This window comes from Heterodontus francisci, chromosome 5 (genome assembly GCF_036365525.1).
Source record: "Heterodontus francisci isolate sHetFra1 chromosome 5, sHetFra1.hap1, whole genome shotgun sequence".
Lineage (NCBI taxonomy): Eukaryota > Metazoa > Chordata > Chondrichthyes > Heterodontiformes > Heterodontidae > Heterodontus > Heterodontus francisci.
Window position 1 is genome coordinate 132,860,272 of NC_090375.1, and position 13,223 is coordinate 132,873,494.

Below are 13,223 nucleotides of genomic sequence, written 5' to 3' on the forward strand. Positions count from 1 at the left end.
AATAAATAAAGACTCTGAAATTCCATAGGTATTCTCTCAGTCTCTCAGCAGAACCCTAGGAGAAACAGCTATTTATGTCATTTCTCTGGCACTTCTTCAGATAGTATACCTTCAGATTAATGGCAGAAGACCAACAACCCTGTGGAATTTCACGGCCAAAGTCTTTGTTCACTCAGATGCATAAACTGTGAAGCTGGACATCGATTCCTCTAAGCTATCTTTTTGTGTTTTACATGATCAGTTAAAACTGGCACACCCATGGAAAGGAGATCAGAGCATCGTAGGAAGTCTGAATTTAACAACTTTATTTAAAAAATTTACAAGCTCACTTTGTTAAACATCACAGTTAAAAATAGTATCCAATTGAAGGAAACATACAGCATGCCAGAATAAGAGAAATTATTTTTAAACATTCCCTGCAAAACAGTTAACTTTTTTTAATAAGGTATTTCAACATTTAAATATGTAATTAACAAACACCGTGTAACAAATATAACAAACTCTTTCCATGAATTGAGAAGTTTTGGACTTAGTAGTACAGTATATTAAAGTTTATGGCTCTGTGTTCACTGAATGGGAAAAATGTGAATTATTAATAATGACAATTTTATTCAGTCACAGTATAAAAACCATTCAATGTCATTTTACCATCTCTTCTTAACCATGTAAGTTGAAGCATTTGAGGTTTTTTGTTGAAGCCTTTGTTGTCAGCACCAATACTGAAGGGTAATATATAGTCGCTGGTGATGTTAAAGCAGAAGTATCTTTTGGTTGTCACATCAGTTACTGTATATCATATAAACTTTATAAAAGATGCGCTCTGTCATTGTTTAAAAAAAAACCTTCCTAGGTATAAAATCCAGCGATGCCTGCTTTATACTTCTGGTAAATGGTATTTAGTAATTGATGTTTTATGTGGCCAAATCTATTATTTCTGTATTTTATATCCATCACATCTCCTGATGTATCTAAAAAGAAATAATTTGGTCAAATCTCAATGATTTTATAAGTTGTTTCTTTAGTTGCCAAATTCCACAGCAAATGTCAAGGCACAAATTCTGAGTCAGAGAAATAACTTTCTGTTCTAGATGATGCGAAGGAAGAAAACTAACGTACAAAACTTTTTTCAGAATCACATCCATTTTTGTTTTTTTTTAAAATAAAAACTTTAAAATGGGTCTTCCACAAAAATAGATGCTACTGTTTAAACTGGTCTTTTTTTTACTCCATGGGCTGTATTTTGAAAAAGTACAAATCAAACCTATTCATCAAGCTCCTTCTTGTACCTCGGCTCTCTCAAAGTCCTACTTACTTCTGGATAATTTAAACAAAAGCTACAACAATGTTGGCTCTGCCCTACATCATGAGCTATTAACAAACAAACACTGAGGCTAGCTGAAGGAGAGGTTGTGTAGTTGATTCATGATCTAGAAAATCACTAAATTATGCCAGAGTTTTATATGCACCATATTGCATTCCTGCTCTGTAAAACATTTATTTTTAAAATCAATGTTCTATCTTTGTAAGTTCATTTTCAATTTATAACAACCTTTAGTTTTAAGAATAAGCATGCCCTAACCCATTGTAGATATTGTATATATTACTTATACAATACATAATAAAACACCTTATACATCACAGAAAACCTTTTTTTTTAGGTTAAAGTATAACATTTTGGAATGATCAAATTCTGTGCAAACATAAATAAAAATACATCAAGTGCAATGTATTGTTAATTACACTAAAAACATAATATACAAAACAGCAAAGCCCTAGAACTTGATACTACAAATCCAAAAGTAACCACTGCATAAAAACAAGCAACATGCCCCTATAGCATGTTTCCATCACTTCAAAACACTATTGTTTCTAAAAAAAAAATTATTGAGCCACGGCCCATTTGGAGCACCTATTACTTATGGCAATGGTGCACTGTGTTACTTGACGAGTAAGTTTTCAATACCCTAGGAATTCACAATGATTAGGTTATGAAAACTGTAATAAAGCTCCATGGAACACAAGAACAGCAGAGTTTCATAAGTTATGAACTCAGTATGGTACATCCACCTTCTGAGTCTCTGCAATATTGCTTTCTCCCACAGATATGAATTGCAGATGTGGGGAGGAAACAAGCTACAATTCCGCTAAAAATTATGTTTATCACACAGACAGCACAATGCATGATTAAGAAAAGTCAATTCTTGCATTATTCTCTCAGGTCAGCTTATTGGATAAGTAATGCATTTAATAGCATTCAGATGTATTTTTGGTTTGTGCCATAGTTCACAGTATTTTAGAAGTAAAGATTTTAAATTTTGTTTGTGTGTATGGGGAAGAGAGTGGCTTATGTCTGTATTGTGGGGAGAAAGTGTGGAAGAGGATGCAAGAACTTTTGCAGTGTTCTGCTAACATGGCTGATCATTGTTCTATGTGTATTGGAGTGCCAATACCAGAGGGAAGAGATGCTCTGAGAGATGCTGGCCTACACTCAATAGGGAGGACCAATTTACTCAGCTAGCAGCAAATTTCTGAATTCTTGGTCACATGATCATACGTAGCAATAAAATGTGCATAAAAAAAACTGACCTAAAATTACGAGCTATGGTATAAACAATCAACTATATTTGCAAAGGTATTTCACTACCTAAACACATCCAAAGATAGATAAAGGTATGCTTATAGTTGTGATTGAAAAGCCTATATGCAATTTTAGCTTATGTCAATATATACTCGAACATGATTGATTTATTGTGCTCTGTTTGTAGATTATCTCCCGCGATGCTCCAAGCTTTTGGTAACATCCATATACTCAACACCTTTAAAGTGCGTAGATCCATTTTATACTTTAAACGTTATCTCACAGGTAGACAACTACTTTTGCCCAACTCTATTGTTTTTAATTTTTCATGTTGTAAAATTGTAATTTCATCTCAATTGCGTGTGAAATGTATTACATATCTACTATACAAGTGCAACTTCCAAATGTATCTTCATCTTCTACTACTACACATTTTAATGACTTCACCATATTTTATTAACAAGCATTTATAACTGAAACTTGTTTAAATCAACAATATCTCAGAATATCTCAGTATACCCTGTTAATCTTGCTGTTTAATTGATCTACAGTTTAATGTGCCATTCAACATGACTAGCGATTCATTTTATTGGTAGTTGGCAGAAAAGAATAGCATCACCTTGCAGCTGCCTTTTTCAATCCTCAATGTCTATTCCAAATTATCTTCAGAATTCTTAAACATTAGAATGGAGTTATAAATCTTCAGGGCTGGGCCTAATTTGATGCTCATGATCTTGACTATGTCCATCTGTGTAAGCAAAAGAAATGCTTCTCCATCAATCTGCTGTAAAACAAAACAAAAGTTGCTGGTGAAAACAACATATCTAATTTAATTAAAATTAAAATAGGTTTTCTTCCTTGATCATATTGTGAGCCATTATTTGTAAATGTATCTTGATATGTCAAATGCAATTGCTACAAGTAAATTTTTTGTTAAGGGACATTCTAACCTGACACTTCAACACAGTACTCAGGGAATGTTTTTTTCCAGCTGGCACGGACACGACGGGCTGAATGGCCTTCTTCTGTGCCGTAATTTTTCTATGGTTCTATCTCAACAAATTAAATAAAATTTTGGGCCTTAATGAGTCCATTTTACATTTTGTGATAGATCCGAATGGAAAAGAATCTGTCTGGGAGAAAGAAGAAATTGAGTGATATTGAGGCCTGCTTAACTTAGCTCCCTTACACCTTTCACATGGTCCTTTCCTGTGTTGCTGGTGAGAACTCAGTCACTTGTGTCAGCCTTATTTGTGGAGGTATTTATTATAATCTTCCTGCTAGCTACGGCACATATTCTCTATTGGTGTATCCTCTCTCAGAGAAGTAAATTTAAAAAGTGCTATTAATTAAGTAATTCAATTGAACAGTTTTACATAATACAAAGGAATTCAATGAAATCCTATCTTTTTTACCTATTAGATTTATTGCTGGGCAATTAAACCCACACACCAAAATTATTCTTAATTGGGGCTTTTGTAGTCATAAATGCAAGTCAACAGACTCAATCATTTCAGCAACATTAAAGTCAGATAGATAATTCGGTGAAATCCAATAATCTCACAAAACTTCACATTTTATATTATACATTGAACAGATAATGATATCACATTGTCATGAAAACACATTGTTGCAATATTTATCTTAATGATTTGTAAATAGTCATTAAGTGGAAAATAGCCTTGGTGCTTCCAGTGTTTTTTGTTTCCTGACCAATTTGCTTTACTTTTGTGAAGGCATTGACTCCATGGAGGGGCACAGTTTCACTCACTGGCTGTGGGTGCTCTTTTCAGTACATTGTTTAAGTGGTGATTAATGTGTGCACTTGACCACTGAAGGCATAACAGCGATCTCACACATGCACTTCCAGCATGATAGCAATAAGGAATTGCAGCCATAGCTAACTTTCTCTCATGTGCTGAGGCCAAATGTAACATCTCTATCAGAGTCTTGGCTATATGCAGTATAGACCAGGGATTGAACCTGGGACTGTTCCGGATCTGTATGGTTCAGCCACTCAGTGCTTAAACCCACTGAGGTAATTTTGACTGTCTGGTTAAAGTGTATATAGTAAGATAGCTAACATAGATAGTAAACTAATTAAAATTTGATATCTGAGTAAGAGTCTTTCTCTGTTCCATCAAGGAAATACTAAAGGCGTCCCCAGTGACTCATTGGGGATGATTTTCACCATCACCCTTTGGGCAGCAATCTGGTGAAGTATATTGACCACCCAATGCAAAATTCCAATGGGATGAAATTGGAAGGGTACAACAACTAGTGAATAATACGCCAGCTGCCAGATTACTGCTCAAAGGATGAAGGTGAAAATTACTCACTGAGATAGCCCTTAATATTTTCTTGATGGAACACAGAATGACTCTTTCTATATATGCTAAAATCAGGGCTCGGATTTTCCCTGCAGTCTTCGGAACCCTGCCATCATGGTCAAATGGGGGTCAGATGCTTGCATTGATGTGGGGAACAGTCACCCGGCTAATGTTTTCTCCAAGTTGGCCAATTAATGGCCAGAGGGCTGACTCACATTCCAATTAAGGATGGTAGGCGGGCTCCTGAAGTAGGAGGGCCAATACGAGACTCTTCAGCACCGAAGAAGCAGCAAGATACCTTTCCAGGTAAGTGAGGGAGAGGACGCCCAAAGATGGAGGCGCTCTCTGTCCAAACTTTCTTTAACTTAAACTTATTAAATAGCCTCAGCAGCTGGGCCACCATTGTGAAGGGGCAGTCCCTCCACAGGACAGCCTGTGGTTGCAGCTGAAGCCAGGCAGGCAGGGAGATCCTCTATGCCTGGTTGGAGCATTGCTCCCACTCCCGACTGCTGCTGGGGGGCCGCCTCCAGTCAGCTACACTATTCACCGACAATAGGCCTTTAACGAGGTCAATTGGCTACCCGCCACTTATGGTTGAGTAGTCCTGCTGCCATTTCACACCCATCCCACCTCTGGGAAAATGGCCCTGGGGCGGGATGGAGTCAGGGAAATGGCACGTCGGCTGGCAGTGCAAATTTATGCACCACCTGCCTCCATACCTGCCTTCAATGGGGCCTAAAAATTCAGCTCCGGGACACAGTTGCATATTAGATGGGGAAGAAAATTGTTCCGAAATGAGAAATTCTGAATATAAAACAATCTTTACTTTTGGTATTTGGAAGGGGCATTTCTGTCTGCCAAATGATCTATCCAGTCCAAATCTAGAATAACACAACAGACTTTAAGTTAAATCCCATATATCCTGCAGAAAATCCTATTTTTCTGCTACAAGTTTATAGGTATAGTAGTTACTAAAATAAATCCAATGATCTGAATTGCAACAGACATTTGTATGTGCCCACATATTTCCTCACAATCATTTCAGTCCTCCTGCTGTCTCTGGCCTCACAGCTTTTATTCCCCACACTTCCACACTCACCTACATAAATGAATGGTATTAAAAAAGGTTAAGAACAGCTGATGAATTCTGAATCGTTTACACACAATTATGACACATGGCATTGTTACCACTCAAAGTATTTTGACTCAAAAAATCCATCGGAACATGCACATCCCAGTCTAAACTTGGATTTAGAAAGATTTTCCTTGTCCTCACCTGGTGCAAGCCAGGTAACTGGAAGTCACTTTGGCAAAGTACCAAGTGCTGCCACGATTTTCTGATCCTCACTTGTAGTGTTTTATGTAATTGCTGCAAGTGAAGACTTGGAAAATGTATTTTAGATTTCTTAATTAAATATCAGCTGATGCTACACTATGTATATAATCATATATAGGAAGTATAAATTTATGTTTCTGACAGCTAGGAGAATGTGTGGTCTGACATTTTGTTTTGTTCCTTTATGCTTTGATTTCCAAGTGCTGTTCCCAATGGTGCAAGGCTCTTGGTGTTAAAATGATCTGATTACAAATTGTAATCAATGCTTAAAATGAAGGTACAAATAGAAAAACAGTCACACTTGCAACTAAAATACATTCTTGTTTACATCTTTATAATAAGTAATATCTTCGATGAGAAAGTCAAATTAAGAGGTGTCACTCTGGCTTATACTGGAACTCCCCATCAGAATATTACAGCAACCACGCCTGCTCAGTATTATGATATAAAGTGATCCAATTATTTTAAGATTTACAGTCTGTGAAATTCCAGATGGATGTTTCATTATTTCTTACCTCATCTTTAAAGATCTTTGCCTGTTCTCCACAACCAGGGAGAGTCTGAACAAAGTTTGCTACCTGAAATATATAACAAAAAAGAACGCATTTTGAGATAATACATCCCAAAGCATTTTACAACCAATGAAGTATTTTTGAAATGTGGTCACTGTTATAATGCAGGAAACGTGGCAGCCAATTTGCACACAGCAAAGTCCCAAAATAACCATGTGACAATGACCAGATGATCTGTTTTAAGGTGTTGGTTAAGGGATAAATATTGGCTAGGACACTGGGAGGGAAAAACCCTTTACTTCGAAATAGTGCCATAGAAAAGGCAGCAGGGTCTCGGGTTAATACCTCATCCGAAAAATGGAAGGTCCAACGATACAGCAGTCCTTCAGTAATGCATTGGAGTATCAGCCTAGATTTTGTGCTCGTGTCTAAAGTGGGACTTGAACACGACCTTCTGACTCAGAGGCAAGGCTGCTACCACTGAGCCATGACTGACACCTCTCAGGAAACGGCATGTTTGCACCTTTGTCACTCTCAGCCAATGTCCACCCTGGCACCAGAAAGCCAGCTTGGCAATATGTGTGCAGTCAATGCTGATTTGCACTTGGGGTAGTCTGCAACCTACATGAATCCCAGAGCCCTATCCTGCTGTTTTGATTTGTTCATGGAGAACACGCTGAACAAGGCATTAGTCACCTGCTTAATGCAAAAGTGAACTGCATGCTGACTAATGTTGCTGATATCCCTTGCTGCAGACTGGAAAAAACCAAAGGCAAAGAAGTTTAGTGTTGCAGTAGCCTTGATTGCAATAGACAATGCAGTGGCAGGTGTGACTTTGGTCTTGCTGGAGAAGACAGAACTCTGTGACACCCTCCCTGGAAAAGCACAGCCTCCTTATGGAGTGCTCCTTTGAGAAATGCAGGTATAAAACTCTGGGCCTACATACCTTGTTGGGGCAGTAACGATGTCTGTAACCTTCCTCCTCTGTTGTCTTCTTGATGCTACAGCTCCATATGGTACTTCCTCCTTTTGGTGCTGCTCGTCTTGCTCTCATCAGAATGTAAATCGAGGCCTGCTTAGAATCTCTGGCCAAAGCTTGCCAGTATTTTTCTATGTAATTCTATGCAAACAACTGACTGACCCTTTACTTTAATCTTTTCTGGATTAACATGTAGATTGCAAAACTGAGTCAAGGACAAAGACACTGCAAGCTACATCATGTTTGGCATCTGCTAGAAAGTTTTCCTTGCAGTTAGCAGCAAAAACTTACACCCATATAGCGCCTTTAATTTAGTAAAACATCTCAAGGTGCTTCAGAGGAGCATTACCAGACAAAATTTGACTCAACGCATCATAAGGAGATATTAAGGCAGACAGCCAAAAGCTTGGACAAAGGTCTAGGTTTTAAGGAGTAGAGATAAATAGAAAAGTGGAAAGGTTTAGATAGGGAGCTTCAGAGCTTAAGGCCTATGCAACTGATGTTGGAGTGATTAAAATCGAGGATGCGTAAGAAGCCAGAATTGGAGGAATTTCGCCTCTGGGGTGGTCCTCTGGCAGTCATACATTGTTCCCAAAGGAGAGACCACTGCCCCCGCCCCCCCACCTCACCCCGAGCTCACAAGGAGGCTGCCAGGTTCTTCTTGGCCACTTAAGGAACACAATTAGCCTGGGGTGGGAAGGTCATCCTCGGCCTTCCCTGCCCGGGACAAAATTAGAATTAGAATTAGAACATTACAGCGCAGTACAGGCCCTTCGGCCCTCGATGTTGCGCCGACCTGTGAATCCATCTGACCTACACTATTCCATTTTCATCCATATGACTATCCAATGACCACTTAAATACCCTTAAAGTTGGCGAGTCTACTACTGTTGCAGGCAGGGCGTTCCACGCCCCTACTACTCTCTGAGTAAAGAAACTACCTCTGACATCTGTCCTATATCTATCACCCCTCAACTTAAAGCTATGTCCCCTCGTGTTTGCCCTCACCATCCGAGGAAAAAGACTCTCACTATCCACCCTATCTAACCCTCTGATTATCTTATATGTCTCTATTAAGTCACCTCTCCTCCTCCTTCTCTCTAACGAAAACAACATCAAGTCCCTCAGCCTTTCCTCGTAAGACCTTCCCTCCATACCAGGCAACATCCTAGTAAATCTCCTCTGCACCCTTTCCATAGCTTCCACATCCTTCCTATAATGCGGTGACCAGAACTGCACGCAATACTCCAGGTGCGGTCTCACCAGACTTTTGTACAGCTGCAGCATGACATCGTGGCTCCGAAACTCGATCCCCCTACTAATAAAAGCTAACACACCATATGCCTTCTTAACAGCCCTATTAACCTGGGTAGCAACTTTCAGGGATTTATGCACCTGGACACCAAGATCTCTCTGTTCATCTACACTATCAAGAATCTACCCATTAGCCCAGTACTCTGCATTCCTGTTACTCCTTCCAAAGTGAATCACCTCGCACTTTTCCGCATTAAACTCCATTTGCCATCTCTCAGCCCAGCTCTGCAGCCTATCTATGTCCCTCTGTAACCTACAACATCCTTCGGCACTATCCACAACTCCACCGACCTTCGTGTCATCCGCAAATTTACTAACCCACCCTTCTCCACCCTCTTCCAGGTCATTTATAAAAATGACAAACAGCAGTGGCCCCAAAACAGATCCTTGCGGTACACCACTAGTAACTAAACTCCAGGATGAACATTTGCCATCAACCACCACCCTCTGTCTTCTTTCAGCTAGCCAATTTCTGATCCAAAGCTCTAAATCACCTTCAACCCCATACTTCCGTATTTTCTGCAATAGTCTACCATGGGGAACCTTATCAAACGCCTTACTGAAATCCATATACACCACATCCACTGCTTTACCCTCATCCACCTGTTTGGTCACCTTCTCATAAAACTCAATAAGGTTTGTGAGGCACGACCTACCCGTCACAAAACCGTGCTGACTATTGCTAATGAACTTATTCTTCTCAAGATGATTATACATCCTGTCTCTTATAACCTTTTCCAACATTTTACCCACAACTGAAGTAAGGCTCACAGGTCTATAATTACCAGGGCTGTCTCTACTCCCCTTCTTGAACAAGGGGACAACATTTGCTATCCTCCAGTCTTCCGGCACTATTCCTGTCGACAATGACGACACAAAGATCAAGGACAAAGGCTCTGCAATCTCCTCCCTAGCTTCCCAGAGAATCCTAGGATAAATCCCATCTGGCCCAGGGGACTTATCTATTTTCACACTTTCCAAAATTGCTAACACCTCCTCCTTGTGAACCTCAATCACATCTAGCCGAGTAGCCTGAATCTCAGTATTCTCCTCGACAACATTTTCTTTCTCTACTGTAAATACTGACGCAAAATATTCATTTAACACTTCCCCTATCTCCTCTGATTCCACACACAACTTCCCACTACTATCCTTGATTGGCCCTAATCTAACTCTAGTCATTCTTTTATTCCTGATATACCTATAGAAAGCCTTAGGGTTTTCCCTGATCCTATCCGCCAATGACTTCTCGTGTCCTCTCCTTGCTCTTCTTATTACTCCCTTTAGATCCTTCCTGGCTAGCTTGTAACTCTCAAGCGCCCTAACTGAGCCTTCACGTCTCATCCTAACATAAGCCTTCTTCTTCCTCTTGACAAGCGCTTCAACCTCTTCAGTAAACCACGGCTCCCTCGCTCGACAACTTCCTCCCTGCCTCACAGGTACATACTTATCAAGGACACGCAGTAGCTGCTCTTTGAATAAGCTCCACATTTCGATTGTTCCCATCCCCTGCAGTTTCCTTCCCCATCCTACGCATCCTAAATCTTGCCTAATCGCATCATAATTTCCTTTCCCCCAGCTATAATTCTTGCCCTGCGGAATATACCTGTCCCTGCCCATCGCTAAGGTAAACCTAACCGAATTGTGATCACTATCACCAAAGTGCTCACCTACATCTAAATCTAACACCTGGCCGGGTTCATTACCCAGTACCAAATCCAATGTGGCATCGCCCCTGGTTGGCCTGTCTACATACTGTGTCAGAAAACCCTCCTGCACACACTGGACAAAAACTGACCCATCTAAAGTACTCGAACTATAGTATTTCCAGTCGATATTTGGAAAGTTAAAGTCCCCCATAACAACTACCCTGTTACTCTCGCCCCTGTCGAGAATCATCTTCGCTATCCTTTCCTCTACATGTCTGGAACTATTTGGAGGTCTATAAAAGACTCCCAACAGGGTGACCTCACCTCTCCTGTTTCTAACCTCGGCCCATACTAGACGAGTCCTCAAACGTCCTTTCTGTCGCTGTAATACTCTCCTTGATTAACAATGCCACATCCCCCCCTCTTTTACCATCTTTTCTGTTCTTACTGAAACATCTAAATCCCGGAACCTGCAACATCCATTCCTGCCCCTGCTCTACCCATGTCTCCGAAATGGCCACTACATCGAGATCCCTGGTACCAACCCATGCTGCAAGCTCACCCACCTTATTCTGGATGCTCCTGGCGTTGAAGTAGACACACTTTAAACCAGGTTCTTGCTTGCCAGTGCCCTCTTGCGTCCTTGTAACCTTATCCCTGACCTCACTACTCTCAACATCCTGTACACTGGAACTACAATTTAGGTTCCCATCCCCCTGCTGAATTAGTTTAAACCCCCCCGAAGAGTATTAGCAAATCTCCCCCCCAGGATATTGGTACCCCTCTGGTTCAGGTGAAGACCATCCTGTTTGTCGAGGTCCCACCTACCCCAGAAAGAGCCCCAGTTATCCAGGAAACCAAAACCCTCCCTCCTGCACCATCCCTGCAGCCACGTGTTCAACTCCTCTCTCTCCCTATTCCTCGCTTCGCTATCACGTGGCATGGGCAACAACCCAGAGATAACAACTCTGTTTGTTCTCGCTCTAAGCTTCCACCCTAGCTCCCTGAATTTCTGTCTTAAATCCCCATCTCTCTTCCTACCTATGACGTTGGTGCCTATATGGACCACGACTTGGGGCTGCTCCCCCTCCCCCTTAAGGATCCCAAAAACACGATCCGAGACATCACGAACCCTGGCACCTGGGAGGCAACATACCAACCGTGAGTCTCTCGTTCCCACAGAACCTCCTATCTGTTCTCCTAACTATGGAGTCCCCAATGACTAATGCTCTGCTCCTCTTCCCCTTTCCCTTCTGAGCAACAGGGACAGACTCTGTGCCAGATACCTGTACCCCATTACTTACCCCTGGTAAGTCGTCCCCCGCAACAGTATCCAAAACGGTATACCTGTTGTTGAGGGAAACGGCCACAGGGGATCCCTGCACTGCCTGCTGGTTCCCTCTCCTTCCCCTGACGGTAACCCATCTACCTACTTCTTTTACCTGAGGTGTGACTACCTCCCCATAACTCCTCTCAATAACCCCCTCCGCCTCCCGAATGATCCGAAGTTCATCCAGCTCCAGCTCCCTAACGCGGTTCTCGAGGAGCTGGAGTTAGGTGCACTTCCCGCAGATGCAGTCAGCAGGGACACTCTTGGCGACCCTTACCTCCCACATTCTGCAGGAGGAACATACAACTGCCTTAACCTCCACTCCCACTATTCTAAATTCCCAACAAATCTACTGAAAAACCAAAAATAAAAATGTCAGAACTTGTTCGGTTAGCAATCCAACGGACAGAACTTTTTAAATAAAAAGCTTACCTTATCAACACAACAGAGTCCTTTTTTTTGGTTAGAGGAGGAGGGGACAAGGACAACATTGGGCACGGCACCCCTTGTCATTTTGTTGACCCCTGCCTCCATTCCTGTCTCCAAGAGTCATAGAGTCGTACAGTATAGAAACAGGCCCTTCAGCCCACTGCGTCCATGCCGACCATAATGCCTATCTATACTAATCCCACCTGCCTGCATTAATTCCATATCCCTCTATGCCTTGCTCATTTAAGTACCTGTCCAGATGCCTCTTAAATGTCGCTACTGTTCCTGCCTCCACCACCTCCTCAGGCAGTTCATTCCAGATACCCACTATTCTTTGTGTGAAAAATGTACCCCTTTGATCCCCTTTATACCTCCTCCCTCTCAACTTAAATCTATGCCCTCTAGTTTTAGTCACCCCTACCATGGGAAACAGACTCTGGCTGTCTACCCTATCTATGCCTCTCATAATTTTATGTACCTCTATTATGTCCCCTCTCAGCCTCCTTCGCTCCAGAGCAGGATAAAATCCTGCCCAATATTTAGTTGAAAGAAATTTGTCCTCATTCACTACTGGATGTTGGACAAGCAATGTGACAAATCAGGGGTCGAGAGAGGTGGGGTGAGTTCGAGCTGGGTGTCATCAGTGTACATGGTGAACTTTACCAGTCCCTGGATAGCATGAAAGCATGAATGGTGGTGGTGGGGGCCTGTATAATAGCATGGAGTTGTATCGAGATGGCTCCCTGACACAGTCCCGCCACTGTGG

At 41.5% G+C, this 13,223-nt stretch overlaps 1 protein-coding gene across 13 annotated transcripts in view; it reads right to left on the reverse strand.

Annotated features, from left to right (window-relative positions):
- Positions 1-328: 328 nt before the first annotated feature.
- The window catches only part of LOC137370059 (lethal(3)malignant brain tumor-like protein 4), a 456,447-nt gene continuing 443,552 nt past the window's right edge, over positions 329-13,223 (reverse strand). For 11 of the 13 annotated variants that reach the window (XM_068032126.1, XM_068032123.1, XM_068032124.1 and 8 more), the window contains 2 exons: positions 6,760-6,822; positions 329-3,362 (listed from right to left, as the gene is read on the reverse strand). In XM_068032126.1, coding sequence (XP_067888227.1) covers positions 3,228-3,362; positions 6,760-6,822 — 198 coding nt within the window. In that variant the 3' untranslated portion in view covers positions 329-3,227. Of the gene's footprint in view, positions 3,363-5,925; positions 6,008-6,759; positions 6,823-13,223 lie in introns of those variants that run through there. The other 2 variants (XM_068032127.1, XM_068032128.1) reach the window with 2 other exon arrangements.